The 22,984-nt window shown below is 45.3% G+C and overlaps 1 protein-coding gene across 38 annotated transcripts in view; it reads left to right on the top strand.

Annotated features, from left to right (window-relative positions):
* LOC110961245 (uncharacterized) overlaps positions 1-22,984 on the top strand; it is a 557,011-nt gene that overhangs the window by 469,126 nt on the left and 64,901 nt on the right. For 5 of the 38 annotated variants that reach the window (XR_007947014.1, XR_007947016.1, XR_007947013.1 and 2 more), the window contains 2 exons: positions 17,435-17,623; positions 21,016-22,015. The exons of 28 other annotated variants lie outside the window; for them this stretch is intronic. Coding sequence is in view for 2 of the 10 variants with exons in the window: in XM_051959633.1 (XP_051815593.1) it covers positions 17,435-17,623 (189 nt within the window). In the remaining 8 variants the exon portion in view is untranslated. The remainder of the gene's footprint in view (positions 1-17,434; positions 17,624-21,015; positions 22,016-22,984) is intronic. 5 more of the 38 variants (XM_051959621.1, XM_051959611.1, XM_051959609.1 and 2 more) reach the window with 1 other exon arrangement.

The following is a 22,984-nucleotide window of genomic DNA, read 5'->3' as shown; positions in this document are numbered from 1 at the left end:
CTCATATTCATTAACTTTTTTTCTTCCCTTCCCCTCTGCTATCCCTGGAACTTTGCTCCCCTAATTTTTATGAATATTTTATCTTGTGTGAAACATTACAATACATGCTGTCCCTGGCAAAGGCCAAAGACATAACAGCAGAAAAGCCTTTCTTGCTGCTCTCATTCAAAGAGTCTTCCTTTGTTTCTGCATAATGAACAAGTCGCTGATGGCAGCAGAATAAATTTTAATTAGAGTTTTTTGGAGGAGACTTGTAAGGATGATAGGTTGTTTTAAATCAAAACTTGACAGTGTGAAGGCTTTTTAGGAATAAACCAAAGTTAGTGGCTGAAATATGTTTGCGCACAGATGTGTGTGTGTGTGTGTGTGTGTGTGTGTGTGTGTGTGTGTGTGTGTGTGTGTGTGTGTGTGTGTGTGTGTGTGTGTGTGTGTGTGTGTGTGTGTGCGCGTGTGCGTGTGTGTGACAGGCATAGACAGAGAGTCATGTTGTGCCAGCAGGTATCTGTAACGATGCATCAATAATTTGCAACAATTTTAACCAACTCCCTCCTCCTTGCTGCTTCTTTCTTCCCCTCGTTCCCTCTCTGTCTTTCTTGCCTCGGGTCAAGTTAGCACCACTTAAGGACTACAACGCTGTGCCCAATCACCATATGTTGTGTGTGTCTGTGTGGCTACGTCTGTGCGTGCGGTGTGCATGTCTGTGTGTGCATACCTGTTTTGCTTGTTCCCTTACCTGATGCCTCCCGTCGCTTGCAGCCAAAGCATGTCAGCTTTTGAGAGACAAAAACAAAAACAGAGGCGAGCAGAGAGGGGACACCAGGTACACCAGCATGTGTGTGTGTTACTTTGTGTGTGTGCGTGCATCCTGAAGGCTGCTTCGCCATGAGACAGGGCCAGATGGTCACCCCAGGCAAAGCAGGTTGGGCCTGTTTACCTGCTTCACTCTGGGTCATGTCAATTTCGTTTTCAGCTTAAGCCGCTACACAGCTCAAGCCTTGCTGCCAAAAACATAGCGTTTAGCTGCCGTTCTTCTCCTCCTCCTCTCCTCCACTTCATTCGAGTTCACAGTTTTGTCTTTCTGCTGCTCAGATCCGCTGTCACACTTTCCGCAAATTCATGGAACAAGTATGATGTATATGTAAGTAGAGTATGATTTTGATAAAATAATATCAACATAGTCAGTTAATAAATTGAGAATTTGTTTAATTTAACACTTAATGATTGACCAAAAGATGTTAATAAATGAAAATTGTGAAATCTGGCATCTTTAGATGTTTTTTTTTTTCAATCAGAACTCCAGGACCATTTTTGATTATAAAAAACAAGAATGTCACCACTGTTTCTTGAGAAATCACTTTCTTCCATTTAGAAATGGCCACAAGTAACAGCCATGAAAAACAAATAATAGAAGGAGGGCTCACCTGGTAAATTCAGCATGGTATACATTTCCACAGCACTAATTCTACAAGAACGTTAACAGAATCTCTTCACACTCTCTACTCTGCAGCTCCAATTAATTTCAATCAATTCAGCTTTTTCTTTTTTTTTTTTCCTTTAGAGGAAACATGCCGTCAGTGAACACTTCCAGCAGATGAATCACATTAGAAAAAGAAAGCTAGCTGAGTTGCACCATTTAAGTCACTGGAAAGCTTTTAGTGTAAATTGTTTAGTTTCATTGAACAACGATCAAAAAACAGCAAAGTAGATGCAACTGGAATTATTCAGTGAGTAAAACAGTTTCTCTGTTAAAAAGACAAAGTCAAAGCAGGACAATGGTGAGCACATCGCTTTATTATTCGATTTATACAGTTTATATGAGGGTAGTTACCTCTTAAATACCTGTGGGTGTATTAAACCTTTGTAGGCAAAAGTAATGAGCTTCACTGCTCATTCATAATCTAATAATATACTATATATACACACATACACACACACACACACACACACACACACACACACACACACACACACACACACACACACACACACACATACATATATATATATGAAGATTTTACCAACATCATCCCACCTGAAGACAGTAAATAAACACAATACAGTCTGCTTCAATAGCATAGCATATATAGCATAATATTAAGATGGAATATTCTCTTGGAAAAAGGGAAAATTAGGAAGAACTGCATAAACTGTAAAATAAGCTCTTCTCCACTTGAAAAAACTTTCAGTTGACAGAAATGAGTTTTAATGTGTGAGGGTGCTTTCAATGTCTGAGTGTGTTTTTTTTTTTTTACTTTGTCCTACAGCCATGACAAAATACAGAAGTTTTCTATTCTATTCTATTCTATTCTATTCTATTCTATTCTATTCTATTCTATTCTGTAATACACTTCGAGTGCAAGCTGAATTGAGCATCACTTTAGCTATGTTTCTCAGCTGACTTGTTAAATGCATTAATGGCACCAGTAGCAGTTCAGCAGTGTAACACGAGGCTCCTTCCATCGGAGTAGAACAGCCGCCTCTCTCTCTTTCCTCCTCTCTCTCTCTGCCCCTGTTAACCCCCCACTGTAGCAGCAGTTGCTGGCACGGTGGCTAAGCATGATGTCCGGCTGTAGCAGTAACAGGTGCCTACATGTTGCTTGCTGGCACCGTGCCGCTGCACTGCAGCAGCCATCTTGGCAGCGTGTTCGGTCCTCACACCCAAGCTCGCTGGCTGTAATCTGCCTAATCTCATCCCCCATACAGCTGTCAGTTGGTTCAGAGTGGTCACACACACTGATGATGACTCTGCATCACCATAATCTTCCTGCAAGTGAGCAGAAGTGCTGTAATTAATGTAGTTTTAAGACTCACTCAGATGGTCAGTTTTTGGATTCTGCCCTGTTTGCCCCATGATACAGTCATTTCATGCATGCAGACACTCGCACTCGCACGCACACACACATACACACAGTCTGGAATCTGCCTCCCCTTTAACGTCAAACCCATCAGCCACACAGACCAATCCATCCCCCCTATTTTTTTCCTCACACACTGCCACCCACTACAACCCCTCCTCCCCTCTCACACCACTGCACCCACTGCCCCTCAAGCTTACTGTCACCCCTTGCACCCAACATCCTCTGCCCCCCACCCCCCGCCTTCCTCACCTACACACACACAGACACACACACCCTCCACCCTTTTTCCATTTCAGATGCAAAGCTGGAGCCGAGGCGAGCCGTGCATATAGTCACAGCGGCAATCTCATCTATGTCCAATCTGTCATGCCACTGCCTTTCATTATTCTCCTGCGTGGGGGGAGAGATAACGCCGAGGCATATTTTATGGACAGTTGAGAGAGAGAGAGAGAGAGAGAGAGAGAGAGAGAATGATAGGAAAATAAAGGGAGAAAAAGATGCCAATATGTTGACTTATTGTTTGCAAGATATAAGGGGTGTTGCACTGGCCAGGAGAGAAGTGTCACTCTTCTTCATTGGTATCTAGGTCAGGGCAACAGAGATGGTAGAAAGAAGAAAAAAATGGGGGAAAAAAAGCAAATGAAGTGATGAAAATTATTTAAATAGAGGTTTGGGGGCGAAGGATGAAGAGGGAGTGCTGGTCATCTCGTCTCCATTAAAAATGGACAGCCTGAGGGTCTGTTTTGGGGGGGGGATACATAGGCAGTAGCCATTCTTCACGGCCACTCGATGGCCCCATAAAATCAGGGCTCGTATGCATGCATGCTGCTGTTCTTGAATATGGAGGAGTGAGGGAATGCAATGGGGCCAGCAGATGAAGGAGTGGAGGGATGGATGGAGGGACGGGTGAATGCACCGGGGTCAGGTATTCTCTTCTGTCACCTCTGTTGCCAGGCTGAGTGGCTGACTGGTTGTCTCTCTGCTCAGCGCTCTGGAATGATTGGGTCCTGGCCTGCAGAGAATGGGCTGGCCAGTTTTACATATATACATATATCATAGCAATTGTCATGCTGTGTGTGTGTGTGTGTATGTGTGTGTCACATGTGCATTGTGTGTTTGAATATGCAAATAAGATCCAGCAATGCCTTTGATTTTGTGCTGGTGTCCGTCCGTGCTTGTATGTGTGTGCATCGCTGCAATTGTGCAACATCCAGATGTCAGCGCAGCCTCACTCGGTGTCTGTCATTGAGACAGTGGGGATGGGGTTAAGGTGACCTGTTTTAAATATAGACAGTGTCACGACAACATGCCCGACTCGACTTATAAAACCCATTTGCATAATGTTTCTCCCTTATCCCTCACTTTCTCCGCCGTTTTTTTTCCTTCTTCCTCCTGGGAGACAGAGCTGACACGTCGTATTTTGCCTTTGTCTCGGCCGTTCAAATGCAAAAAGATGTCATGTCAAGGCTTTCTTCGACACAAAAAGACACAACTGACACAACCTGCATTGCACAATGAAGAATGGGACAAAATACAAACACAGTGCATGAAGACAATGAAGAGCTGCACATAAAGACAAAATAGATTTCCAGTGTCATTACGTCAAATGATAAAGATGCACCAAAGAAGCTTGTCAGTACAGCGTGTCCCTGCTAAACAACACCAGGACACGACTATAAAATAACTGACAAGAATGCAACTCAAATGACACCAATATTCACACATCTTTACACCTCTTCCTGCATATTTTACTCTTCTTTCCCAGCCACTGGAGGTGTTATTGCTCTGCAGCTAAACAAACTGAGATCTTTGAAAAAGTATTTAGAAAAGGGTTTAAAAGATGACACTGATGGGGCATTTTTAAACAGACCTCATGGACCTTGGACTTTGATTTCAGCTTAACTTTTGTAGCATACCTTGTCCTTCTTGAGCATTTGTGTGAGCAAGCCTTGTCAGTATGCCCTTCAATTTGAATGCACACTTCACTCTAGCAAACTAATTAATTATTCCCCTCTTTACCCTCCTTTATTCATCCATTTGTTTTTTTACCTCTATGAAGAATACACGCCACATTCCTTCAATACCTTTCCTTCTCTCAGACCCAGCGTCTATTCATTAGGAATTCAAATTAATCAGTATTTACTGTAGCGCTCGCCAGCTCTGCTCTCAAGTGCAATTTCTATCAACAAGGTTGAGTGGGCTTTTGTTTCTCATAGCCAATTGGAATAAAGCTTGCTCTCTCTTTGTCCCGTTTTTTTAGATGTTCAATTGAACACATCAACTAGTTTGGCACATAAGATGGAATTGACATTCTCCCACAATGCAATGCTACAAGGACTTTTCATTTGACATTCAATGAACTCTGAAATTAAGGCGCTGCAACAGTTGGAAAATGAATCCAAGCTAATTGTGAGGGTTTTTTTTTTATGGTAGGGGGTTATCTATCTGTAGTGCATGGTCACAACACAACAAAAAGTCAAACACAGTTCTAACAGTGTCCTCAAAATAGATCTTTTGTTTAACTTCTGGCTTATTGCTTCTCAAGTCATACTGTATCCAAGTAATTTTGGACATAATTCCTAGTAATTAGCTGCTGAGGTAATTTCAGAAATCTGAGAACAATGCTGCAGCAAAATCTCATAGAGCAAAAATGGTCAGAGCATTGAAAAAGCTGAATAAGCCAGCAAATTATCTTCCCACACATATAAAGAATATTCTCAATTACAGTTTTGAAAGAAATATACGTCTGGTGACATTTTGACATGGCGAAAACCATCTCCACTTTCAAAGAGCCACAAAACCAGAGTAAGGAGAATAGAGGGGTTGGTGGTGACACTAATCTGACACCAGACTTTCACCCAACTGACTGGTGTTTGTATTCTACTGTTGTCATCATATCTCGACTTAAAGCTGCTGTCCGGAGTTTCCGTTTGTTTTCAATTTATGTATCATTTTTTAACAAAGCTTAAATGTGTTAGTCTAGTTCAGTACTATAATATAAAGTTAGTATAACGCGATATGAAAATTTATTCATGAGCTCCGCCTTCCTCTCATAGACCCCCATGTTATTCCAAAAAGTGCCGGTCGCTGCCGACCAATCAAGTTCGAGCTTCACCTTTGTCATGCTGTCAATCAATGGTTACACGCACAGCAAGCAAGCCCATGCAGAGGTGGGCGAGCTACGCACTACGCAACCGCGCGCACATTTGTTTTGCTTGTGGAGGAGAGAGCATCAGGGCTCAGCAACTTCCAGAAAAGTTACCAATCCCACGGCTTGTCAGGCCAAGAGACTGCAGAACGTTTTTTGGCTCGGGGTGCTCGCGTCGCTCCCCGACCACGGCCTCCATAGCCCGCCTGACGGCTTCGTTTAGATGCCCGACCTCTGGAGGAAGATGTTGGGGCGTCTGGGACATACTCTTCGTCAGAGGAGTCATGCAATTCTGAACTCTAGATAGAAATAAATAAACAATGTAACACATATACACGTGTAAATGCACTAAGTTTGATAAACACCGTCATCGAGAGGGATACACGAGTGTAATCACATATTGAAACTTTACTCGTTCGTCCTAGCAGATTCATGTTATTTTCGTATTAGGACAAGTTAGACTCAATACAGAATTCTAACGTAATTCCTTTATTATTTACTGAATGTACTAAATGTAGAAGAGTGGAAAACACCAAAACAGGCAAGATGCTGCAGCACTCCGGGCATCCCTCTCAGGTACTGCGCGCATGCACAAATAAAGGGGCGAAATCAGAGGGAGGGTGGGACCAACAGTGTTTTGGGAGACGCTGCAATTCAAACTCCAGACAGCAGCTTTAAGTTTTGTCTTCCCTTAATTTGGTTAAGTTTAGGTACCAACACGACTTAGCTAAAAAATGTTTTGTGTTTAAATATAAACCTTTTACAGCATCCGTTTTATGGGTTATCAGGAAATGGTGAACTAATACATGATTGGCTGAAAAATAGTGATAGTTGGTAAGTAATACAATAAATGGATAAAGATATATTCATTAGAAACATATTTGTGATTCGTCACAAGCAAATAGAATCCAGTAGCTTGGGAATGCAGTTTGTTTGAAGAATGCAATTTTTTTTAGGTCAGACCCTGATGACCTTACCCACCTTATCATGTTAGAGGAGTTTGAGTGTCCCTGTGATCCTGGGAGCTGTGCTGTCTGGGACAACAGAACATGATAGGGTTTCCCAAGGCAAATTGGTCATCAGAGAGGGACCAGACAAAGAGTGATTCAGAAAACCCCAATGAAAACAAAAAATAGGAAAGCCACCACTTCGCCCAGGTCAGGGAAACTGGTGTCTCCTCCTGGAGCCAGGCCTGGGGGGGACCTCGCCAGAGAGCACCTGGTGACCAAGCCTTGGGGTCCTGTGGGGTTCATTCAGGCACAACCTGAAGAAGTAACATGGGTCTGCTGCCCAGTGGGTCCACCATCCACAGGGCTGGATATCAAGGTTGGGTGCAATGTTCGCCAAGCAATAGGCAGGAGCACACCTGGGCACCCCATAGTGACATAGACTAGTTGTGGGGACGTGGAACATCACCTCACCGAAACCTGAGCTAGTGTGGGAGTTGGAGCAGTCCCAAATAGATATAGTTGGGTCCACCTCCCTCTGGAACCAAACTCCTGGAGAGGAATTGGACTCTGAGAGGTGCCGGGCGGGTGTGAGAATACTCACAAGCCCCTAGCTTAGAGCTGCATCTTTTGAGTTGTCCCCTTAGAATGAGACGATCACCTCTCTGCAACTGCATGTTGCGGAGGAGACAACTCTGACTGTCATTTGTGCTTATGCACTGAACATCAGCTCAGAGTACTCAGCCATCTTGGAGTCTCTGGATGGTGTCCTGTTCTGGAGGCTCCATAGCTCTCCTGGGTGACTTCAATGCTCACTTGGGCAATGATGGAAAAACCTGGCGGAGGGTGATTGGTAGGAATGGTTTGCCTGATCAGAAACTGAACAGTGCTTTGTTTGTTGCTGTGCTAATTATAGATTGGCCATAAATGTTTCTCCTGCATGCCGGGGGAGGTTGGTGACATGCAATCTAAGTTGGTCATGTTCAAAGCCTCCATTGCAGAAGTGACTGTTAGCAGCTGTGGCCTGAAGGTCACTGGTGTCCATCGCAGTGTCAACCCAAGAATCTGCTGGTGGACACCAGTAGTAAAGGAAGCCGTCAGGCTGAAGAAGGAGGTTTTTTTTGGGCCTGGCTGGCTTGGGGGTCTCCTAAAGAAGCAGATAGCTATCAGTTGGTCAAAAGGGCTGCAGCTACAGCAGCTGTGTATGCTAAAATGTGGGAGTGGGAGGAGTTCAGAGAGAATATGGTTAAAGACTTTTGGTTGGACTTGGAGAAGTTCTGGCAAACCGTTTGATTTCCTCAGGAAGAGGAGGCAGGGCTTTGCCTGGGCGGTGTACAGTCAAGGGGGAGAACTGGTCACCTGGACATGCGATATTGTCGGGCACTTTCCACTCGTGAAACTGGTAAACACATCCTCTGTGGAAGAGGCAGAGGATGAAGACTCGGGGGAATATTCATCCATATCCCTAGTAGAAGTTGCTGAGGTAGTTAAGAATCTCCTCTGTGGCAAAGCATTGTGGATGAGATTCATCCTGAGATGCTGAAGGCTCTGGACATCGTTGAACTGTCTTGGTTGACACGTCTCTTCAGTGTAACTTGGACATCAGGTATGATGTCTGTGGAGTAGCAGACCGGCGTGGTGTGGGCACCAATTATCAAGGTATCACATGTCTCAGCTTCCCCAGGAAAGTTGACTTTTGGGTACTGGAAGGGATTCGGGACAAGCAATGCAGATTCCATCCTGGTTGTGGAATGATGGATCAGCTCTTCACCCTTGCAGTGCTGCTGAGAGGGTCATGGGAGTTCAATCAGGTAGTGCACGTGTTTTGTGGACCTCAAAAGGACCTATGACCATGTCTCCTGATGGGCTCTGCCAGGGGTATTGTGAAAGTATGGGGAAGTATGGGGAGGTACAGGCTCACTGATATGAGCCATTCGGTCCGTATACAACCAAGGTGAGAGCTGTGTACTCATTCTTGACAGAAAGTCAAACACACTTCTTGTGGGTGTTGGACTTCGCAAGGGCTGCTCCTTGTCTCTGTTCCTGTTTGTGGAGTTCATGGACAGGATCTCAAGTTAAGGTGTGTAAAACTATAGTTCAGGTAATATTAGAAATTACCAGAACTATGATGACATCTAAAGATGGAGGGATTTTAGCAGCTCCTCTTTTCATCATTTTTTTTTCAAGGTAACTCCTCGTGTTACACATATTTGTAAATGTAAATTGACAGATGTAATTAAGTAACAAATGAATACAAAGCTAGACAGACAAGTTTAAACTGGCTTTATTTTATTTAAATCAGCACACCTGGCTAATAACTGTATGAAGTTGACATATGTCTTGTTGTTGTTAACACATTTTTGTTTTTGCCAAAGTCCACCATCAGCAAATCCTGTTGTATCTGATCTAGAAGCAACCTCCAAAGTTAAAAGGTGAAGTCAACACAAAAGTTCCAAAAACTGCAATTCCTCAGTGTCCATTTGAGGTTGGTTCCAATAGCAAGTTATTTACCATAGATCCCAATGTTATAATGCTTAACTTTACAGGAGAAACAAACTTTTTCACAGCCTGGTAGAAACAGTTTTTGTCTTTTTAGCTAACTGATTTGTCACTTTAATTGAATCAAGTGTTAATTAAGTGCATGGCGATTTGAGTGACAAGGGGAGGCCATCAGAAGGCAAGGCTCAAAAATGCTTGCATGACCCGTTAACTCCACTCATGCTCCATCTCTTTGTCCATTATTAAATTAGCTGAGAGTTAGGAGAACTCAGGCACAGCCAAAATGTCAACTGTACTGAACTTCCAAAACTCTGCTCAGAAAACCTTTGGCTGTTGTCATTCAGACTTTTTCTATCTTTATTTGCAGTCTAGTCTCTTTGACTAAAGACTTGACTAATAGAAACTGTAGCATCAGAATTACCAACCATGTTCACAAGCAAATAATATTATTAATTATTAGTAATATTTTTATTACAATAATATTGAATTTCCCTTAATAAAGTTATTGTATGTGTGTGTGAGTGAGAGATAGATAGATAGATAGAGAGAGAGAGAGTCTGTGTCAGTTATGAATGAAAAATCTTCTGAAGTGTGTAATCACCAGTGTTAAGTGCTCCTCTCAGAAGTGAAGATAGGTGTGTTTTTATATGTAGTTGCACTGACCTATGGTACTATGTATCATATATTGCACACTATTCATTTGATTGGCATCATAACTTTTAGCTTTAAATCTTTGTGTTCATAAAAAAACTTCCATGGCTGTCAGTGTGTATGAGTCCTAAAAGTGGACATTGATTTTAATAATCCTTGCCTGTTGCGTGTGTATGAACTGCTTTTTCTACAATATTTTCCAAATGCCACTTTTTTTTAAAATCTAAGTGAAGGCTGTGATTATAGAGAAAGACACAGACTATTTAAGTTATGAGCGTCTGGTTGGAACTAGCCTTTTGGCCTTTGCAAGCTTTCGCTTTACACAACTTCTTACTGAACAAGGCCAGGCTGAAAAACCCACAGATCTAATTGAATATTGATATGTGTGTGTATAGCAGTCCAGCGCGAGGCTTGCCCATGTTAAGCCATTCACTGCATCCTCTTGATTGAAATTCCATTAGCTTGTTAGAGGAGGATAGTGGAGAGTCGGTGAATACTTAGCCTTGTTAGCCGAGGCGCAGGCTAAATGAGTGTGCACAGGGTCATTGTCCACTTAAAACTCCCTCTGCAAACTGCCGGCCAGCTTGAATAATTCATGGAGCATGACCCGCACTGACTGGGCTTTAAATGAGTGTAGCTTCTGTTTCTGTCTGCTTGGATAATATCTCCACTCTGCAGTTAATTAGGTTTTCATTTTTTTTAATTTCAGCCCGCTGTATGTACAGCGGTCAGGGACGTGTCCCTGCGGACACACAGAGAGCCAAATGAAAAGAGAATGGAGCAAAGATGATTGCAATGTAAAGTTGTAAATGGAGCTTTATTTTCATTTTTTGTTCCCATCTCCAGTATGTTTTAATGGAGGGCATACTAATCCTGAATGCGTGTTACTGGAGGATACATACAAGTTGTTCAATCTATAGTCACTAAATTTACAACCTTTGAAATAAGAAGCTGGGGAGTCATTTCACATTTAAAACTTAAAATCATCCACATAGCAAGCTGCTGAAGCTCTTTTGAAGCTGCTAGGCAGTCACATCAATGTTTTAAAAAAAAATCCTACTTCAAAAGAAAATTGTATAAACTTTTTAAAATCTAAATCCACACCTCAATTGAATTCCGCATTGGAATGTGCAGTGATGCTGTGCTCCCAGTGGTTCTGCAACCTTGTAACAGTTCCTGGAAGGCCCATTGATAAAAACATGCCAGGCGCCATCGGCAGTGGGCGCTGAATCCTTGAAAATGTGTCAGAATGATGACCCTTCCTGTTGAATTTCATTTTTGCGAAAAGAAAGAAGTCATAGGGAGCTAAATACAGTGAGAAGGTTGGTTGTGGAGCAACAATTGGGTTGTTGTGGCCGAAGAACCTATGTGTAATAACAACACTTACACACAGTGCACTGGAGCAGCCACATTCCATCACACCATCAGACCAGGTTGCTTGTGCTGGTGTTCTTCTATAGACAGAGACCCCTCGAGTTTTGCCTTGACAGAATGCTGAACAAAATGAATGTGTTCCTCATGTTATCCTGGTCCTGATGCAGCTAGTCTGGTTTGGGAAATTATGGGCTCTGCCAGTGTGAAAACTGTTGCTTCTTGTCTCAGCAGTGGCTGCAAACCGCCCTCTCATCCCCACTGATATCCTCAACATGAAGGTTGATTCACTCTGGCTGCCGAATGACACAGAAGGTTTTTCTCTTCTTGCTGGTTTGACTTCCATGGAGAAATCACAGATCACACCTACCAATGGTTGCTAAAACATGTGTAACAGAGGTGATGTTGGTCTCCAGAGGCGATAATGACCGCGAACATATGACGCAATCGCATGACTGTCACCCACACCATGTGCTCCACAGACAGTATCTCAACTTTTCAGTCAGCCCTCATATGTCATGTGAAAGTGACTGCCCACTTAAATCCAAAACAATAAAGGAGAGTAAATATTGGAACTGCATTTATCAAGTGTAAAGAAACACAATATCAAACCAATGCTGCCTGATATTCATCACGGTACCTTTTAACGATGATAATATGTTGTTGTTGTTGTTGTTGTTGTGTTTACATTTTGTTGTACTGCCCCTAATTTGGCAAAAATACCATTGATTGAGTTCAAAGGTTGACTCCTTGTTTCAACTACTTACGTGTACCAAGGACACTATGACTTCTCTCTATCTACATATTTTCCTGTATATTTTATGTTCCTCTTTCTCTGCTACTCTGCATACTCATTTCTACAACATGTTCAATATGCTCATTTACTAAATCAGCTTACTGCTCTCTATTTATCTTTTGGATATGCTGTCTGCTGTTGTGATTACACAATATTAATCATCAGTCATCTAAGTTCCAAGTAAAGCAGCATACAGTATATCATCACTGGTCACTGGCAATGTAACTCTTAAATTTTGCTGCCAGTGCCAGGATGTTGTATCATTAATCAATAACTGTCATTGTAATGTCATTACCTCAACAACCCAGCCTCACAGAGATGTTATCCAAAAATATTTAGTGAGTGGCTTTCTTTTGGCATCTGCTTCTGCCTACATACCTGATAAAACTTGCTTTGCTCCTGGTTCAGAGAAATATCTGTACATGCTATTGATGTAACAGGTGATGATGGTAGGAATGTCTCTGTGATCACTATAAATTTTGTGCTTGTGTTTTCAATGAATAAACATTATAGGCTGCATTTCTTCCAGCTGCAGAAGAGCACAAATGCTATGTAGTTGTGTCACTGCAGCTTCGGTGACCGGCCAAAGGCCCTCATTTACAGTTGCAGAGCTTTGATTACACATGTCAAAACTGAAAGAGGCTTGTTTAGTTCTTTCATTACTTCCAGATAGTATTCAGTGCCATTAAAACCTCCCTTAATTTGCTTTCTGCTTTTAAAGGGATTGAGAGAACCCTGTGTGATTGCCAATTATTGACAGACACTCCAGCTCCAACATTTCTTTCAACTAACATTGTATTCAGCCTTTCATCCACAATGTGCTATGCTGTCTCAGGAATGTGTTGGTAACTGAAATTGAAGAAATGTGTTGATAACGCTGATGTACACTTATTCTCTGCGTTTATGCTTGCATTTCAATTTGTGCTTGAGCTCCTTCCAGAATATAGCCCTCATAGTTTTTTTTAGAGGCAAGTATGCTTCTGGCACGAATAATTAATATTTACAGTAAACCATCTTAAAATTCTAAACCATGCAATGACAAGTTAAAGGTCTCATATAATAACATAGGTTTTAATATCTGATGTCATTACACTTTTTGAGGCCAACGTGGTTGGAAACCAGCAGAAATAGTAATTTAAAACAACAGCAATGTCCCTGCCTTTGGCTTTCAGATCATCAGGTTAAAACAATAAAAGTGGAGACCACAACTCAGTCTGTTTTTATGAGAATATTTAAAAGTCTTTGTAAGCTGTACTGTGACGGTCCTGTGATGTCATGAAATAAATGGTCACTAATCGGTAGACTGTCAATAGAGAAAAAAAATCTGTTGCTCAGCAAGGTACTATCAGTTTAGAAGTTACATGCATGAACTGAATAATCAGCAGCCAGATGAGCTGTGCAAGATAGGTACCCTTAATTTGGTAATTCACTTAATAGGAAGTGTTGCAAAAAGCATAAGGATGCGAAGGTAAATGTGAACCAACACTGGAGTATAGCCTTCAGGTCCTAAACACCACAACATACCACAGAGCAGAAGCTGCATGAGTCTGGTCTCACATTATTTATAACCCATAAGAACTCGGAGTTTAAGCAAATGAAACATATTATAGAACTGGTGATTCTGGCAATCTGGTACAGTCAGCCTACACTCAGTGAATGCCAGCCTTTAGAGGAGTAATGTCCTTGATTCTTAAAAATGAGGCATTTTCTACATTTTGTGGTGTAAAAAAGTTTTTCTTCCGTAATTTTCTCTGCAATTGCAAATGTTGTGATTTTTACTTTTGTGGTTTGTCTGACGACTGTTTGGCTATTTTGAAGTGGTGTTGAAAATACCATATTTCATTACAGCTGCATTCTTTAGCATGGAGCATTAAAGTAAAATTCCTTGACAAAAGAACTCCAGGCGATGATCAAGCACACAAGTCCGATTAAAAACTTGATAAAAGCTGATACAGCTCTATGAAAGCTCTCAAAACTTTCAGGGCTGGATAGCAACAATATATGCAATCAACACAAGTTTTGGATCAATATCAATTGAGGCAAAACTGACATAAAAAAAGAACATCAGTGTTCTATTCAATCACCAAGGTGCAGTGGGTTGTCTCATTCAGTGTCTCTAAAGACCACTCTATGACCTGTCCATTACTACCCACTATCTAACTCCACAAGCTCTTACTGTCTCCTCCCCCTCCACTGTCCTAGACATTGCCTCACCCCTTCTTCTTCCTCCTTCTCACCCTTCCATTCTGGTAGCTGTCATCAATCTTGCTAAAATGACAGGCGACAGATGTTAGCCTTTGCAAAGATCAAATCTGCTGCTTCAGGGCAGCCTGGTCACATGCATACACACATATAGGTATGCACACATGCATATGCAGTCACACATGCACGCGGGTGCGCGCGCGCACACACACACACACACACACACACACACACACACACACACACACACACACACACACACACACACACAAGCCATAACTACTGACAGGTCACATTCAGTAGACCTCTCTCTCTCTCTCTCTCTCTCTCTCTCTCTCTCTCTCTCTCTCTCTCTCTCTCTCTCTCTCTCCCCCTTCTTGAAATTGCTAAATTTGTTCTGACATCAGAGAGACAGAGTGGAATAGAGTGGTAAAATGGTCACCATGCATGCACATATAGGGCTAACTCATGCTTACACATGTGCATATAGACACTTTTGCATGAATGAAGTATTCATTTATTATCTTATACTATTTCTCAGTGCTATGTCAGACGCTGTATCAGCGCTGTACTTTCTTTGACTCTGTGAGTGTGCGTTGTGTGGATCATCTCTTGGTTTTACTATGAGTCACCCAGGCCAGGCGGAGGAGGGAGACTGTTTCTTGTGGCTATGCTGAACCCAAATATACAGAAATCCTGCTGTGTGCTGGCAGAGCAGGAGAGAAAACACTTTTTTTTATAGATACGTATATACAAGCAGGGAGACTGATAATCACACAAACAATGCTTATTGACAAATGAGAGATTCTCCACTTTTGGAGGTTACAGTAAAATGGAATACATGTAAGGATCTTTTTTCGCATTTGTTTTGCATCATTATCAAAGGGGACAACACATAATATTCTGTTTTTATTTCATTTTTCCCCTTTTTTATTGCTACTAAAATTGTCCTAAAGCAATCAGAGAAACTGAAATAAAAAATCACAGCACTAATGATAAATTCTGAATGTCCTAAGCATCATATTACCAGTGACAGTACCAGAACAATGTGAGGATTTTAAATGATCTTTTGATGATGTATGATTACCATTTAAAGCTACACTATCTAACTTTTGTAAAAAGAGATATTGCAATCTTGCTCTTACAAATCAAAGGCTAGATTTATAGAACCGGCCTTGCAATGAATGACTGGAATGAGCTGGATTAAAAAACAAATCAAATCAGAGATTCACAAATAATGAATGTAATAAATGTTTTGACAAAACATTTGACAGGCTTCCAGCTGTTTCTAGGAATCTTTCCTCTGTGTTCATCAAATACTTGTAGCATCAGACAGCAACCATGATACATATGAAACTTAACATTAATCGCTTATAAATTATCCCTGAAGTGAAGGCCTTTACTTCACCTCAGACTGGTAAAATCCCACACACAGAGTCACAGTTATAAGCTGCAACAACATCATCTGTTACCTAACTGCCATCTGTAGGATGAGTTTGTAAAAGTATGATCCATTTAATTTAGAATTTTTTCTGCTGTCAAGTCTTTTATTATGTAGAATTTTCCATTTCATAGTATGTCACTGTGGTGGTGGGCGTGGGAGAGCTCAGCTGCAGGGGAGAGATGTGTGGAGGAGGGCGTGTGGAAGCACCGTCAGGCTAATTGACGCAGGTGTTACCGATTAGACTCTTTGTTCTTTCTGCAGTAGCAGGCTGGAGCGAATGCACAAAAAGGACACAGACAGCGAGGAAGGTGGCTGGTGAAGACGCACGGGTGGAGGAAAGTTTACCGGACGAGGTCCTGTGGAGCGCCGTGCATAAGTTGGAGACTGCTTACAGGACGAGGTCCGGTGGAGCGCCGGGCATAAGTTAGAGACTGTTTATTTGCGTTTGTGATTCTGCCGTTGAATAAAAACCCATTTGGTATTGCCAACCTGCCTTGGTTATTGCGCTGAGCGGACCCACCAACAGTACATCTGTTACACTGGCGCCCAGCTGGCACTCAGCGTGGTAGGATGTCTGTACCACCGACACAGCCGATGCAGCCAGTGGCTGCATTGGCTCAGATGCTGGGAGAGATTGCGGCAATGCGACCAGGTGGCTGCAGCCAGGGGAGACTGCGGGGGAGAGTCGGCTGCTGGAAAAGGTGGTGGTGGAGCAGTTCATGGAGGGGCTTCCGACGGAAACGGCCAACTGGGTGAGGTGCCATCGTCCGGTGGACCTGAGCACGGCTGTGACGCTGGCCGAGGACCATCTTGCTGTTCATCCGGGGGGCCAAGGACGGACACCTCCAGCGACTCAACCAACTCCGGCGCCGCACAGGAAGTCTCCTGCCCAGCTGACGGCGGCGCCTCGCGCGCTGGCATCTCTTGTTCCGGCTCCCCGTATTAACTTTCCCTATGTTCCCTCTCCCCGCAGCCCGATCTCACGGGGATTCGTGAAACTGTCACGTGAGTTTTAGTTTCGGTTTCGTGTGCACCAACACGATTTCGTCATGTTTTTCGTGCCGCTCACCACGAAATGCGCACCAATGTATTTTAAACGGCGGACTTTTCGTGCCACTCAGAACGTATTTCAAAAGAATGTGTATATTATATTTTTAATGTAAAACCGTGGCGAATCCAACGCTATATTTTGCATGACATCGTCCCTAAACATAACCCTAACCATAACCTAACCATAAGCCGGTGGTACACTTACCAATTTGCATAGGAATTTCAAGAATGTCCGGCGGCCGGCGGCCGCAAACGCGATCACACAAGCAGTATACGCCGATGGACAGCTTAGATCATCATGAATCCGCCGGTATAAACCACATTCAGATGTGATTACCACAGCGAAAAACATTTCGTGGTGAGCGGCACGAAAAACATGACGAAATCGTGTTGGTGCGCACGAAACCGAAACTAAAACTTACGTGACAGTTTCACGAATCCCCGTGAGACCGGGTTGCTCCCCGCCAGGCTCCAGCTGCTGCGGACGCTGCTTCCAACCCACAGGGGGCTCCTCAAACGCCAGGACAGGAGTGCTGGAGGTGTGGGCAGCCTGGACACATTCGCCGAGAATGCCCACTCATGGAGGTCAGCCACATGGTTTGGGTTGCCAGCACGCCAGCACCCTCTCCCGGCCCAGGAGGGACATACAGCGTTCCGGTACAACCCGGTCTCACGGGGATTCGTGAAACTGTCACGTAAGTTTTAGTTTCGGTTTCGTGCGCACCAACACGATTTCGTCATGTTTTTCGTGCCGCTCACCACGAAATGTTTTTCGCTGTGGTAATCACAACTGAAAGTGGTTTATACCGGCGGATTCATGACGATCTAAGCTGTCGATCGGCGTATACTGCTTGTGTGATCGCGTTTGCGGCCGCCGGCCGCCGGACATTCTTGAAATTCCTATGCAAATTGGTAAGTGTACCACCGGCTTATGGTTAGGTTATGGTTATGGTTATGGTTAGGGTTATGTTTAGGAACGATGTCATGCAAAATATAGCGTTGGATTCGCCACGGTTTTACATTAAAAATATAATATACACATTCTTTTGAAATACGTTCTGAGTGGCACGAAAAGTCCGCCGTTTAAAATACATTGGTGCGCATTTCGTGGTGAGCGGCACGAAAAACATGACGAAATCGTGTTGGTGCACACGAAACCGAAACTAAAACTTACGTGACAGTTTCACGAATCCCCGTGAGATCGGGCTGTCCGGTAAGGATCCAAGGGGGTGTACAGTCCCTGATTCACCAGAATCTGGTTGGACCCGGGGCATTGGTGGAGGCATTCTGGGTGGGGATAAGATGTGTGCACGGGGATAAGATAAGATAGACTTTATAAGATAAGATAGACTTTATTAATCTCACAAAGGAGAAATTTAACACCCATTCATGGTGTTCACAAGTACCCTATTGTGCCAGTGGAAATTAAATTTAGGGGAAAAAAGCATATTATAAAGGCTGCGGTTAGCTCCCGCCTTGCACACCCCCTTATTTTGGGCACGGATTGGCCTGGGTTACATAGAGTAGTGGGGAAATGTGTGGGGGTGCATTCACGAGGGGTAGGGATGTGTGATATGTGTGCTGTGCTCAGTGGTGATGCGAGGTTGTCCGACAGTGCGGAAGGGGAGGGGTGATCCGGGGGGCCTCGTCGGGAGGCTCCACGGGTTCCTGTCCTCCACCCCATGGAAGATTTTCCTCTGGAACAGTCTCGATATGATACTCTGCGCTCAGCTTTTGACCAGGTGATAAAGATTGATGGTCAGCTGGTGCATCCTGACACAGCACTTACATATCCACATTTTGCATTAATCAGAGACAGATTATACAGAGTGAATCGTGACACTCAGACACAAGATATAATCACCCAATTGTTGGTACCAAAATGCCGCCGGGAAACTGTTTTCCAGGTGGCACATTACAACCCAATGGCTGGTCACATGGGGTATGAAAAATCACTCGACCGGATTATGGCCTGATTCTATTGGCCTGGCATTCGGGGAGACATACGCCGGTGGTGTACTTCTTGTCCCGAATGCCAGTTGGTTAACCAACCGGCCATCCCACGAGCACCTTTGCGCCCATTGCCGCTGATGGAGGTCCCATTTGAGAGAATTGGCATGGAGCTCATCGAGCCATTTCACCGGAGTGCACGAGGATATCAGTTTGTGTTAGTCCCAGTGGATTACGCGACACGATATCCTGAAGCAGTGCCATTGCGCACGATCTCTGCAAAAAGTGTTGCTCAAGCACTATTTCAATTCATCTCCCGAGTTGGAATGCCTAAAGAGATTCTGACTGACCAGGGCACTTCGTTTATGTCACGAACACTTCGGGAACTCTATGAATTATTGGGCATCAAGTCTATTTGGACTAGCGTTTACCACCCACAGACTGATGGTCTCATGGAACGTCTGAATAAGACTTTGAAGAACATGATTCGTAAGTTCATTCAGGAGGATAGTTGCAATTGGGACAAATGGAAGGACCTTCTGTTGTTTGCAGTGCGGGAGGTGCCCCAGGCCTCCATGGGATTTTCTCCCTTTGAACTGTTGTTTGGCAGGAAGCCATATGGGGTTTTGGACCTGGTTAAAGAAAACTGGGAGGAAGGTCAGAGCCCAAGTAAGAGCGAAATTCAGTACGTCCTGGACCTGAGAGCAAAACTCCAATCACTTGGGCAGCTTTCATGGGAGAATTTGCTCAAGGCTCAGGAGTGGCAACAATGCCTGTACAACAGAGGGTCAAAGCTAAGACAATTTTCACCGGGAGACAAAGTGCTTGTATTACTCCCTTCTTCTAGCTCAAAATTACTTGCCAAGTAGCAAGGACCTTTTCTGGTCACACAACAAGTAGGGGATGTGGATTATGAGGTTGCACGCTCTGACAGGAGAGAAACAGTGCAGATTTACCACCTCAACCTCCTGAAAGCATGGAGAGAGGCTGAGTCGGTTTCTTTGGTGACTATGGTCAAGGAGAGAGATGAGTTAGGGCCTGAGGTTCCAAAGTCGGACAGTTCCATTCACTCCTCTTTGAAAACCATCTCTCGCATTCCCAAAAAACAGACATTGCCATGTTGCAGCAGCGGTTTGCTGATGTGTTCTCTCCCCTGCCAGGGCGTACAGACCTCATACAGCACCACATCGAGACCCCCCGAGGCCTGAGGGTTTTTTTTACGACCTTACAGACTGCCTGAACATAAAAGAAAAATGGTTCAGCAGGAATTGAAAGCAATGCTGGAGATGGGAGTAATAGAAGAGTCTAACAGTGCCTGGTGTAGCCCCATTGTTCTGGTCGTCAAGAAGGATGGGTCTATACGGTTCTGTGTGGACTATCGCAGGGTGAATGATGTGTCACGGTTCGATGCCTATCCAATGCCAAGGGTCGACGAGCTCCTGGATCGGCTGGGCACTGCTCACTTTTTTACGACGCTGGATCTGACCAAGGGCTACTGGCAGATTCCCTTGTCTCCAGAGTCTAAGGAAAAAACAGCCTTCTCCACTCCGTATAGTTTGTACTAATTTGTTACACTTCCATTCAGCTTGTTCGGAGCCCCGGCCACGTTCCAGTGTCCCATGGACAAAGTGCTGCATCCACACGCAGCATATGCCGCTGCCTACTTGGATGTTATCATCCACAGTGGTAGCTGGTCAGAGCATGTGCAGCAGGTGGCCACAGTGCTGGAGTCCTTGAGACAGGCGGGGCTAACGGCCAACCCAAAGAAGTGTGCGGTTGGACGGAGGGAGGTACGGTATCTGGGCCACCACTTGGGCAGCGGGCAGGTTTGTCCACAGGTGGACAAGACAGCAGCGATCGCAGCCTGTCCACAGCCCAAGGAGGTACGGTGGTTCTTGTGGCTGGCGGGCTACTATCAACGTTTCATCCCTAAATTTTCAGACCTGGCCAGCCTGCTGACCAACCTGACTCGAAGGAGTGCCTCAGATCCAGTCCAGTGGACGGAGCAGTGCCAGCAGGCATTTGAGAGGATAAAGCAAGTCCTCTGTGGGGAGCCTCTCTTCTACACACCTAATTTCTCTCTCCCTTTTACCTTGCAGACTGATGCTTCGAACAGAGGGCTGGGGGCTGTTTTTTCTCATCAGGTGCGGGGTGTCGACTGCCCAGTAGTGTACATCAGCCGTAAGCTTTCTGAGAGGGAGGCTCGGTACAGCACAGTGGAGAAGGAGTGCTTGGCAATCAGGTGGGTGGTCAGGGCTCTGCGCTACTACCTCCTGGGACGCCCATTCACCCTCTGTTCGGACCGCGCCCCTCTCCAATGGCTTCACCGCATGAAGGATGCCAACGCCCGAATCACACGGTGGTATCTGGCGTTACAGCCTTTTCAGTTCAAAGTGGTTCATAGGCCGGGGGCACAGATGGCTGTGGCTGACTTCCTCTCCCGCTCCTCAGAGCCGGGAGTGGGGGGGGGAGTGGGCTAGGCCGGATGGCTCCCCGGCCTAAGTCGGGCGGTGGGGATATGTGGCGGTGGGCGTGAGAGAGCTCAGCTGCAAGGGAGAGATGTGTGGAGGAGGGCGTGAGGAAGCACCATCAGGCTAATTGACACGGGTGTTACCGATTAGACTCTTTGTTCTCTCTGCAGTAGCAGGCTGGAGCGGATGCACAAAAAGGACACAGACAGCGAGGAAGGTGGCTGGTGAAGATGCACGGGTGGAGGAAAGTTTACCGGACGAGGTCCTGTTAGAGACTGTTTATTTGCGTTTGTGATTCTGCCGGTGAATAAAAACCCGTGTGGTACTGCCAACCTGCCGTGGTTATTGCGCTGAGCGGACCCACCAACAGAACATCTATTACAGTCACGAATCAGAGTTGAACCCAAGCAGCAGGCACAGACGGGTGGGTGAATTAATAGTGATTTAATAAAATAAAAATATACAAACAGAAAACCCTTATTCACAGAAAAAGGGGGAAAATATAGCAGAATGGAGAAACTAAAACTGAACTGAACTAAGGGTGGACCCGAGGGCCAAGGTAAAACTAAACATGAAACTAAACTAAATTAACGGGAAGGTGACTCACGAATTGTCGAGGGTTTGGGAGGTGGAAGTGGGCAGAACTGATAGAGCCGAGGGAGGGAATGTGGCGATGGCAGGGAAACAGGCAAGGTAGTCCAAAGGGATAGACAGAGTCCGGGAAGCAGCATACAGAAGACAGTGAACGGTGAGCAGGCTGTAGTGGAGTGCGTTGTGTGGCATGGAGGGTGGAGCAATGATGCAGCAATGGAAGCTGAGGAGAGCCAGACTTTTATGCTGCGCTTGATTGTAGATTTGCACCGGCTGTGCTGGAAAGGGGCTGGACAGACTGGAGTCGGACAGGCTGAAGGGATCGCTCCAGAGGACGGCCCAGGGCCTGGACAGGCCGGGGCTGGACAGGCTGGAGTCAGACAGACTGACAGGACCGCTCCGGGGGACGGTCCGGGTGCAGGACAGGCTGGGGCTGGACCGGGAACTGATAGCCAGGCCGACGGAGGTCCTCCGGCGGCCAGACTGGGAACTGACAGCTGGCCCGACGGGAACCTTCTGGAGGCCGGGCCGGGAAAAGGCTGCTGGATTGACGGGGACCCTCCGGGGGCCGGACCGGCAGCTGGATCGACGAGGACCCTCTGGGGGCCGGACTGGAGACTGGCGACGATGGGACCCCTCCAGGGGTCAGGCAGGTGGCCGGACTAGAAACCGGCCACTGTGGGACCCCTCCAGGGGTCGGGCAGGTGGCCGGACTGGAAACCGGCAGTGGTGGGACCCCTCCGGGGGTTGGGCCGGTGGCCGGACTGGAAACCGGCAGCGGTGGGATCCCTCTGGGGGTTGGGATCCCTAAGGGGGTTTGGCCGGTGGCCGAACTGGAAACCGGCGACGGTGGGGCCCCTTCGGGGGCGAAACTGGAGCCGGTGGCCCCTTCGGGGGCAAAGCTGGAGCTGGTGGCCGCTCCGGGGACAAAGCTGGAGCCGAAGGCCACTCCAGGGGTGGAGCTGGAGCCAAGGGCCCCTCCTGGGGCCGGACTGGGGATGGGACT

Source organism: Acanthochromis polyacanthus, chromosome 15 (genome assembly GCF_021347895.1).
Source record: "Acanthochromis polyacanthus isolate Apoly-LR-REF ecotype Palm Island chromosome 15, KAUST_Apoly_ChrSc, whole genome shotgun sequence".
NCBI lineage: Eukaryota > Metazoa > Chordata > Actinopteri > Pomacentridae > Acanthochromis > Acanthochromis polyacanthus.
The sequence above is the reverse complement of the archived record's forward strand: the minus strand, read 5'-3'. Positions and strand labels throughout refer to the sequence as shown.